This window comes from Puma concolor, chromosome A2 (genome assembly GCF_028749965.1).
Source record: "Puma concolor isolate L17-30 chromosome A2, mPumCon1.1.hap2, whole genome shotgun sequence".
Taxonomy (NCBI): domain Eukaryota; kingdom Metazoa; phylum Chordata; class Mammalia; order Carnivora; family Felidae; genus Puma; species Puma concolor.
In genome coordinates, this window is record NC_141668.1 from 115,964,160 (window position 1) to 115,975,494 (window position 11,335).

Sequence of the window (11,335 nt, forward strand, 5' to 3'; positions counted from 1 at the left end):
AAAGTACCAGAGACATCACTACAAGCATAAAACATACAGACATCACAATGACTCTAAACCCATATCTTTCTATAATAACACTGAATGTAAATGGACTAAATGCGCCAACCAAAAGACATAGGGTATCAGAATGGATAAAAAAACAAGACCCATCTATTTGCTGTCTACAAGAGACTCATTTTAGACCTGAGGACACCTTTAGATTGAGAGTGAGGGGATGGAGAACTATTTATCATGCTACTGGAAGCCAAAAGAAAGCTGGAGTAGCCATCCTTATATCAGACAAACTAGACTTTAAATTAAAGGCTGTAACAAGAGATGAAGAAGGACATTATATAATAGTGACAGGGTCTATCCATCAGGAAGAGCTAACAATTATAAATGTCTATGCGCCGAATACCGGAGCGCCCAAATATATAAAACAATTACTCATAAACACAAGCAACCTTATTGATAAGAATGTGGTAATTGCAGGGGACTTTAACACCCCACTTACAGAAATGGATAGATCATCTAGACACACGATCAATAAAGAAACAAGGGCCCTGAATGAGACATTGGATCAGATGGACTTGACAGATATATTTAGAACTCTGCATCCCAAAGCAACAGAATATACTTTCTTCTCGAGTGCACATGGAACATTCTCCAAGATAGATCATATACTGGGTCACAAAACAGCCCTTCATAAGTTTACAAGAATTGAAATCATACCATGCATACTTTCAGACCACAACGCTATGAAACTTGAAATGAACCACAGGAAAAAGTCTGGAAAACCTCCAAAAGCATGGAGGTTAAAGAACACCCTACTAACGAATGAGTGGGTCAACCAGGCAATTAGAGAAGAAATTAAAAAATATATGGAAACAAACGAAAATGAAAATACAACAATCCAAACGCTTTGGGACGCAGCAAAGGCAGTCCTGAGAGGAAAATACATTGCAATCCAGGCCTATCTCAAGAAACAAGAAAAATCCCAAATACAAAATCTAACAGCACACCTAAAGGAAATAGAAGCAGAACAGCAAAGGCAGCCTAAACCCAGCAGAAGAAGAGAAATAATAAAGATCAGAGCAGAAATAAACAATATAGAATCTAAAAAAACTGTAGAGCAGATCAGTGAAACCAAGAGTTGGTTTTTTGAAAAAATAAACAAAATTGACAAACCTCTAGCCAGGCTTCTCAAAAAGAAAAGGGAGATGACCCAAATAGATAAAATCATGAATGAAAATGGAATTATTACAACCAATCCCTCAGAGATACAAACAATTATCAGGGAATACTATGAAAAATTATATGCCAACAAATTGGACAACCTGGAAGAAATGGACAAATTCCTGAACACCCACACTCTTCCAAAACTCAATCAGGAGGAAATAGAAAGCTTGAACAGACCCATCACCAGCGAAGAAATTGAATCGGTTATCAAAAATCTCCCAACAAATAAGAGTCCAGGACCAGATGGCTTCCCAGGGGAGTTCTACCAGACGTTTAAAGCAGAGATAATACCTATCCTTCTCAAGCTATTCCAAGAAATAGAAAGGGAAGGAAAACTTCCAGACTCATTCTATGAAGCCAGTATTACTTTGATTCCTAAACCAGACAGAGACCCAGTAAAAAAAGAGAACTACAGGCCAAAATCCCTGATGAATATGGATGCAAAAATTCTCAATAAGATACTAGCAAATCGAATTCAACAGCATATAAAAAGAATTATTCACCATGATCAAGTGGGATTCATTCCTGGGATGCAGGGCTGGTTCAACATTCGCAAATCAATCAACGTGATACATCACATTAACAAAAAAAAAGAGAAGAACCATATGATCCTGTCAATCGATGCAGAAAAGGCCTTTGACAAAATCCAGCACCCTTTCTTAATAAAAACTCTTGAGAAAGTCGGGATAGAAGGAACATACTTAAAGATCATAAAAGCCATTTATGAAAAGCCCACAGCTAACATCATCCTCAACGGGGAAAAACTGAGAGCTTTTTCCCTGAGATCAGGAACACGACAGGGATGCCCACTCTCACCGCTGTTGTTTAACATAGTGCTGGAAGTTCTAGCATCAGCAATCAGACAACAAAAGGAAATCAAAGGCGTCAAAATTGGCAAAGATGAAGTCAAGCTTTCGCTCTTTGCAGATGACATGATATTATACGTGGAAAATCCGATAGACTCCACCAAAAGTCTGCTAGAACTGATCCATGAATTCAGCAAAGTTGCAGGATACAAAATCAATGTACAGAAATCAGTTGCATTCTTATACACTAACAATGAAGCAACAGAAAGACAACTAAAGAAACTGATCCCATTCACAATTGCACCAAGAAGCATAAAATACCTAGGAATAAATCTAACCAAAGATGTAAAGGATCTGTATGCTGAAAACTATAGAAAGCTTATGAAGGTAATTGAAGAAGATTTAAAGAAATGGAAAGACATTCCCTGCTCATGGATTGGAAGAATAAATATTGTCAAAATGTCAATACTACCCAAAGCTATCTACACATTCAATGCAATCCCAATCAAAATGGCACCAGCATTCTTCTCGAAACTAGAACAAGCAATCCTAAAATTCATATGGAACCACAAAAGGCCCCAAATAGCCAAAGTAATTTTGAAGAAGAAGACCAAAGCAGGAGGCATCACAATCCCAGACTTTAGCCTCTACTACAAAGCTGTCATCATCAAGACAGCATGGTATTGGCACAAAAACAGACACATAGACCAATGGAATAGAATAGAAACCCCAGAACTAGACCCACAAACGTATGGCCAACTCATCTTTGACAAAGCAGGAAAGAACATGCAATGGAAAAAAGACAGTCTCTTTAACAAATGGTGCTGGGAGAACTGGACAGCAACATGCAGAAGGTTGAAACTAGACCACTTTCTCACACCATTCACAAAAATAAACTCAAAATGGATCAAGGACCTGAATGTGAGACAGGAAACCATCAAAACCTTAGAGGAGAAAGCAGGAAAAGACCTCTCTGACCTCAGCCGTAGCAATGTCTTACTCGACACATCCCCAAAGGCAAGGGAATTAAAAGCAAAAGTGAATTACTGGGACCTTATGAAGATAAAAAGCTTCTGCACAGCAAAGGAAACAACCAACAAAACTAAAAGGCAACCAACGGAATGGGAAAAGATATTTGCAAATGACATATCGGACAAAGGGCTAGTATCCAAAATCTATAAAGAGCTCACCAAACTCCACACCCGAAAAGCAAATAACCCAGTGAAGAAATGGGCAGAAAACATGAATAGACACTTCTCTAAAGAAGACATCCGGATGGCCAACAGGCACATGAAAAGATGTTCAGCGTCGCTCCTTATCAGGGAAATACAAATCAAAACCACACTCAGATATCACCTCACGCCAGTCAGAGTGGCCAAAATGAACAAATCAGGAGACTATAGATGCTGGAGAGGATGTGGAGAAACGGGAACCCTCTTGCACTGTTGGTGGGAATGCAAATTGGTGCAGCCGCTCTGGAAAGCAGTGTGGAGGTTCCTCAGAAAATTAAAAATAGACCTACCCTATGACCCAGCAATAGCACTGCTAGGAATTTATCCAAGGGACACAGGAGTACTGATGCATAGGGGCACTTGTACCCCAATGTTCATAGCAGCACTCTCAACAATAGCCAAATTATGGAAAGAGCCTAAATGTCCATCAACTGATGAATGGATAAAGAAATTGTGGTTTATATACACAATGGAGTACTACGTGGCAATGAGAAAAAATGAAATATGGCCTTTTGTAGCAACATGGATGGAACTGGAGAGTGTGATGCTAAGTGAAATAAGCCATACAGAGAAAGACAGATACCATATGGTTTCACTCTTATGTGGATCCTGAGAAACTTAAGAGAAACCCATGGGGGAGGGGAACAAAAAAAAAAAAAAAAAAAAAAAAAAAAAACGAGGTTAGAGTGGGAGAGAGCAAAAGCATAAGAGACTGTTGAGAACTGAGAACAAACTAAGGGTTGATGGGGGGTGGGAGGGAGGAGAGGGTGGGTGATGGGTACTGAGGAGGGCACCTTTTGGGATGAGCACTGGGTGTTGTATGGAAACCAATTTGACAATAAATTTCATATATAAATAAAAAAAAAAAAAATGAGGGTGATAATTCCCACCTCCTGGGGTTGTTGTGAGGATGTAATGAAGGCGTGTTTGCTGAAGTTCCATATAAACCAGAAAGTGATGAGCAAACACACATAAAAAGCATCCGCCTGCCTAGCACGTGGGCTTGCCTTTGACTGTGCCCCTACCGCATGGAGTCGGGACAGCAACCCCACCCCGCTCCCACCAGGCCTCTCCGCTTTCTAGGAGTCCTAACGCCAATTTCTCCCCAGTGCACTGAGTTGGGGCCATGTCAGAGTGTCTGCCTGACCCTATAGAGGTTCCTCTAGGAGGATCTGGTAGAGGTCAGGCCCTGACCCCAGCATCCTGGACAGCTTAGTAGAGAAGGCAGGATCCTGAGGAGCCTGTGGACATCAGGAAGGCAGATGCTGGCAGGTGCAGAGAGGAAAGTCACTGAGACCCCAAGGCCTGAGACTCAAGGAGGGCTTGGAGGTTATTCAAGACCAGCTCAATGACAGTTCCAGGGAGAAAGGGAAACGGAGGCTCTGGGTCTGCTTGGGCTCAAGAAAGAAATACACCAAAGACAGAAGGGGGTTGGGGAGGACGCTATCCAGAAGGCCCACACTGAAGATGAACTGAGACCACTGGAAGGTGCCAGAGACAGCAAGCAAAGGCATTTTCAGAAACATTTAACAGATGGGGTGCTTAAGGGTATGGTAGATGGGGATGCCAAAAACTAGTTACAAAAAGATGTAGCTTTTATTTGACTTCCACTGTCCCTCAAAGGACCACTTACTTTCTCTCTGCCTCAGCTTCTTTGCCTGCAAAGCAAGAACAAGCATAGTTTCCACTATATGGGGTTGTGAGAATTAGATGAGCCAGTGTGTGTGAAGTTCTGGTACATCACTAACATTTATTGAGAGGTTACAAATTATAGCTGTTAGTGCTGTCATTATTATTACTAAAATGAATTCCAGGTTCTTAATCTGTTATATGCACGGGTTCTAAAAGGACTTAATACTTACAATGGTTTTCAATAATTTTTTGAGGAATGATGGAGAAAGAATCAGCAAACCACACACACACACACACACACACACACACACACACACACACATACACACACACACACACACACACACACACACAGAGTCTAGGTTTTTGGAAGTGGAAAGGGGAGGATTCCGCAGACTATAAACCGGTAGAACTCCTCTTAATTCCAGAATGGCCTATTAGGTTGGCAGTTTGAAAGCACTTAGAGAAAAAAGAGTGGAATTCTACAAGAAAATGTTGCCATAACAACAGTTCCTTTATCTCTATCTGTGGAACAAACCACCTCAAGTTTAGTGGTGTAAAACCACACAACCGTTATTTATTACCATCTCTGGCAGTTTGGGGGCCAACCGGGTTCAGCTAGGTAGTGCTTGCTTAGGGTCTCTCATGTGGTTGCAATCAGAAGTTGACGGGCTGGAGTCATCCCAAAGTCTTGCTCACTCAAGTCAGGTGGTCCGTGGAGGCTTTCAGCCGCGACAATTACACATGGCTTCTCCATGTGGCCCGGGCCTCCTCAGATATGGCAGCTGGGTTCCAAAAGCGAGCATCCTGAGACACAGCCAGGTGGGGACTGGGTTGCCTTATATGGCTTGGCCTCATAAGTCATGTATGTCATCACCATCCACCCCATGTGAGTCCCTAGGGCCAGCCCACATTCACAGGAGGGAAATGACACTACACCTCTTGACAGGAGGAATGTCAAAGAAATTTGGGACACGTTCTAAAGCCACCTGCTGACCCGATTCCTCTTCCAGCAGGGTAACTAGAATAGTAGTGAGACACGCTGTCGGCCTAGAATACCTAACTTCAAGGAAGACACTGGGTGAGATCTCTTGATGTCCTCGTGAACTAGATGGATAGACGGGGCTCAGGGAGCTGCTTGCTCGGCCACACCCAGTAAGTGGTGGTGGGCCTAAAGGGCAGACCTCTGTGTTTGGCCTGTCCACTTTTTCCCTAAATATGCAACTTAGATGTGTTCATGGAAGCCTGACTGATCATTTGTGCCCTAGATGGGGAGAGATGACAGAGTGGGAGTTTGCAGTAGGCTCAGCCACCAAGCAGGGGTTTGGGAGGAAAATGAACAAATGTTTACTTTTAGTCGTGGAAGGTTTATGGTCAGTGGATGTTGGAAGCCCCAGCATGATAGTCCGTTATGCTGAAAAAAGTAACTTAGAAGTCAGAGCTATCGGTGCAGCCCAAGGGAGCCATAGGTCCTGGAGTGTTAGCGTTTTCATTTCTGGGTCCTCTGTTCCAAGAGGGACGCTAGCAGAGCTCTGGCAGGGGGGGGTCCTCCCTGTCCCTTGGTGGGAGTCATTTCTTCCTTGCCAGAGTAGACTTTCAGCTGCTTGGTTTTATGCAGCTGCCATGGGAGGATTCGAAGTGCGGAGGTGGGAGGGAAAAAATACAGGTGGGCAGAGTAAATGCAGTAGGGTGGGCAGAGCCGGAGTACAGATCCGGAAGGGCTGGGCTGCTTACCCGGCACTCAGAGGAGCCAGCCACAGAGACGGCCATCCATCTGGGCTTGGGGTCTGTGAGGCCACCGTGGAGAAGCAAGGGCTGTGAGCAGGGAGGGGAGCCGGGCTGCCCAGGGAGGTGGGGCCCCCCACTGAGGCCTTCCAAGCCCCAGCGGAGAATGGGGTGGGGCCCCTGCTAGTGAGTAGACTGGTTGTGAAGGAGCAGGAGGGTGGGGGCCAGGCCAGGCCAAGGACAACTGGTGGGGTGGGGGGAGATTCATGCAGGGCTGGAGAGACCACTCTGCCCGGAGGAGAAGGCAGTGTGTTGGGAAGCGCTGTGTTAAGCTGTGCCAGCCCAGAGGACTGGGTGTCCTGTATCACATGGCCCACCTCCCTTCTGTCTGTGTCCTTTGCTCATGCTCACAGCCTGGCACATTGAACCCCCTTGGGAAACGTTCACTGATTGAAGACCTAGAGCTGATTTTATCCCAGGGAAGCAGAGGGCAGGTCAGACTGAGGAAGGGCCGGTTGACAGAGTGTCCACTGATAACCGGCCCTCAAGGCCATCCGGCCGCCCCTCATATACCTCCAGTGGTGGGAGGCTCCTCTCTCCAGAAGCACCTCCCACTTTTAACCTGGCAGTCCTGCCATTCCTTCCAACTCCTGCATGCCCGGCCTCGTGCTCGGCACTGGGGATTTGGAAGTGAATAAGACCTCAACCTGCTTTAGCTTGGCTGTTCCAAAGATGCAGAAACTGAAGAAAAAGAGCAAAGGGCACTAATCATCAGAGGACACAATTCAAAACCACAGTGACACACGGCTTCACACCCGTCAGGATGGCTGCTGTCGGAGCACCAAAAATAGCAAGCTTTGGGGAGGATGTGGAGGAGCCCGAGGCCACGTGCACTGCCGGCAGGAATGCAAACTGGCACGGCGGCTTTGGAAAACAGTACGGAGGGGGTCCTCAGAAAGTTAGAAATAGAATTATGGTGTAGCAGCTTCACTTCTGGGTAGGCACCTAAAAGAATTGAAGGTGGGCTTTCAAAGTCCATAGTGGCACTGTTGGTAATATCCAAGAAGCAGAAGCAACCCAAGTGCCCATCCGTGGATGGATGGAGAAAGAAAATGTGCTCTGCGCATGTAACGGAAAAGGAAGGAAATTCCGACACGCTACAACACGGATGAACGTTGAGGGCATTATCCTCAGTGAAATAAACCAGGCACAAAAGGACAAATACCACGTGATCCCACTTACATGAGGTCCCCAGAGCAGACAGAAAGTCGGAGGGTGGGTGCCAGGGCTGAGGGAGGGACAGTGGGGAGTTTGCGTTTAATGGGGACAGAGTTCCAGTTTGGGACGACGAAAAGGTTCTGGAGATGGATGGTGGGGACGGCTGCACAACAGTGTGAATGTACTTAATGCCACTAAAGCGTGTACAAAAAAATGGATAAAGTTTATGTTATGTACTTTTAACCACAGTTTAAAAGTGGGGGGTGGGGGGAAATGCTCTGTGGGTGCTTTGCAGCTGAGGGGGCAGGGAGAAAAAGGGGCTATTTTCCCCAGTTAATGAGCTCCCAGGGCGAAGGCTGCTTTGGTCTCCAAAGCCCACCCCGCCTGCTCTGGTAACCAGGTCCATTCTCCATCAGCCCGGGGCCAGATGGAGGAGACGGACTCCCCAGGTGTCAGTACGTGTCATTTGCCAACACGGCCCCAGGCCTGGTGGAGGGTCTCACTTAGGGACGCCGCTGATGCTCCCGCCATCCTGGTCACCCTGACTCTCTCGCCATGTAACCTGCTATTGGCAGCTGTCATGTAGGAGTCCTTTTCCGGTGCCCCACTGGGCTGGACTCCCATTGCTCCATTTACCTATGTTTTGAGTTCCTAACAAATGCTGAGCCATGACCCACCCTGGGGGACAGGGGTGGGTCGGGTGCTGGACAGGGGCACTCGGCTCAGGAAGCCTCAGGAGACCCACTCCCAGAATGTGCTTTCTTGCCACCTCTGCAGCCGGGACCAAAGGGGACGGGGGAGACAGCCAGGTCCACACCTTCCTTTTTTATTTTTCTGGGATTCTCAGAATGACAGAAGAGGCCCTTGTCTCTCCTCCCCTGCTCATCTCTTGTCGCGAAACACCCTGCCCTCAAGCAAGTCACATAGCAGGGGCTCAATTAATATGAAGAAATGAGGAGTAAAAGGGCCTGTTCCGTCTCTGTCCTCATTAGTTTCCCAAGACTGCTGTAACAGTGCTTCACACACTGAGTGGCTTAAACTGGAATGTATTATCTCATGGTTCTGGAGGCCAGAGATGGCGGTGTGGGCAGGCCATGCTCCTTCCATGGGCGATAGGGAAGGACTCGCTCAGGCTGGTCTCCTCGCTTCTGGTAATTCCTTAGCTTGAGGCAGCATTGTTACCCCAGACTTCGCATGGCGTTCTCCCTGTGTGTGTGCTTGTGTCCACACTGCCCCCTTTTTATAAGGACACCAGGTATTTGGAGTTAAAAGTCCACCCTACTCTGGTATGACTTCATCTTAACTCATTGCCTCTGCAGTGACCCTATTTATAAGCAAAGCCACAATCTGAAGTACCAGGAATTTGGACTCCCCCTACATGTGAATTTGGGGAGGGGGACACAGCCCCTAACACTGTACACAAGGACTTATTTCCTGGGCGTCCTGTGCTCCCTCCCTCCCTTGCTCACTTTATGGAGCCCTCCTGCCCCATTGCACACCTTTCCGATGGTCAGTGCTGGGTGCACAGGTGTCGCTCGCACAGAGTTAAGGTGACTCCAGCCCTAAACAGAAGCCAGAGAAGCTGACCTCCGGTGAGTCTCTGTGTCCCCAGGGGTCAGACTCTCCCTTTACCCACCCTGGTGAGGGGCAGCCCTGTGTCCTTTTCTCTCTCGGAACCGGAACATTAAATGGCAGCGCTAGGTGAGGGCTGCTTACTCAGGGCCCCTTCAGGCTGTGGCTCTGCTGAGCATTGCCCTTCCTTCCCTGCCTCCCCTGCAGCATTTCAACCTACATCCCGGGCCTGGAAGACCCTGACTCAGTCAAGAAAACAATACCAGAAGACATCCAAGGAAGCTTCTCCTCTCTGACCATGGCGGACCAGATGGAGGAGTCCTCCCCTGAAGCTGAGAAGTAGGTGCCCCCCCACCCCGCCCCGGCCCAGGGCTGAGGGGCCCTCCTGTGGTAAACAGAATGGGCGTGGCTTATAGCAGAGCCCCTGGCTCTGCTGCAGGCCACAGAGTCCATGTGGGGCTAAGTGGCCTTGGGCAAGTCACTTCCCCCTGGGCCTGGGTCATCTCTAACCATCCCTGACAGCTAGCCCATTTAATCAACACAATGTCCAGTTGGGCATTGCTCAGCTCCCCGGAGCTGCTGGCAGTGGTCTGGGTGGTGGCCATTGAGGCCTTTTGTGGTGAAATCCTACAGTCCAGGCCATCATCAGTCTGAGATGAGTGGAGACTGCCCACTGTCTCCCTGCGAGAAACTTCCTAGACCTTAACTTGGCCATGTTAACTGAAATGAATTATGTATTCTGCAAAAGCGTGAAAAATCACACATTTCTTATGAAGATGGAAAAACAAAACTGTTACGGTTTTTGTTAGAAAGGTTACAGGTGCCACTGGGACCCCCCAGTTTGCAGCTACACCCAGAGAGCCTAAACAGTGCAAAGCAGAGGGCCAGGGCTCTGGGCCCCGTTCACACAACCTCTCTCCACCCATTTCCCAGCATTTGCTTCTCTCTATTTTGGTTTTTAGAATGAAACAGCCTGAAGTGTTTCTGCATACTCTCAGCAAAGCCAAGAGAGGCAGTAAGAAGTCGGCCATCTGGAAAAAACAGCCCTCCAAGAAATGATGCTGCCCCCACAGCTACCCAGAGCTCCAAGCCTGGACACAGCTCCTCTCACATCCACCCCAGTCCTGCCTCCCAAGCCTCCCACCCCCTTTCTCTAAGCCCCTGCATAATAAATAAGCGTGCCTCCAGCATCTGGGTGAGGCCGTGGGATAGGCTGGCTCCTACGAGGCCCCCCACAGACCTGTTCCAAGCTGAGTCCTTGGAAATGTGATTCCTCTGACCCAGAGCTTCCTCTGTAACCAGTTAAACCAGCCAGAGAATCTCCCATTCCCAAGGAAACAGGTATCTCACTCTAAGGGGGCCAAGCCAAAGGATATATTAACCCTGGGGAGGTCTTGGATGGGACTGAATTGTGCCCTCCTACCTACCCTTCACTAGGTGGAAAAGGACTCTGTTTCTGGCCCAGATGGAAAAGAGGGTGAGAGAGAAAGAGGGAGGAGAAAGAGAAGAGAAGCAACAGATGGGAGGAAAGGCAGGGGGAGAGATGGAGAGCCGCTGAGAAGGGGCAGGAAGAGGAACGAGGGAGGAGGAAACTAGGGAAGAGGGAGAATAAGGGGGCAGGTGGAATGAGAGGGAAAGGGGCATGGAATGGGATGGAAAAGATGGTGATATCTATTTGTCCCAGACAGCCAGAGACCCTGTGCCCCGCCCCTCGTGTGTTAATGTCCCCATTTAGCCTAGCCTCAGTGCTCTTTGATGGATTAGACACCCCTTCCCTGGCTGATAGGCCTGAAGAATCCTTGCCAGCATCACCGGCCCAGAGATAGCAGCCCTGTCTCCCCATCTCATGTGCTGACTACTCCTGGGTCATGGTTCCCAGCTCTAGGCCTGTTTGTCTGAGGCTCCTGAGAGCCACTTCCTGGAGCAGGG

At 47.7% G+C, this 11,335-nt stretch overlaps 1 protein-coding gene across 4 annotated transcripts in view; it reads left to right on the plus strand.

The window, feature by feature from the left end:
- Positions 1 to 10,594, plus strand: part of FAM194C (family with sequence similarity 149 member C) — a 105,936-nt gene extending 95,342 nt beyond the window's left edge. For all 4 annotated transcript variants that reach the window (XM_086697342.1, XM_086697343.1, XM_086697340.1 and 1 more), the window contains 2 exons: positions 9,614 to 9,745; positions 10,369 to 10,594. In XM_086697342.1, coding sequence (XP_086553468.1) covers positions 9,614 to 9,745; positions 10,369 to 10,465 — 229 coding nt within the window. In that variant the 3' untranslated portion in view covers positions 10,466 to 10,594. The remainder of the gene's footprint in view (positions 1 to 9,613; positions 9,746 to 10,368) is intronic.
- Positions 10,595 to 11,335: the final 741 nt, after the last annotated feature.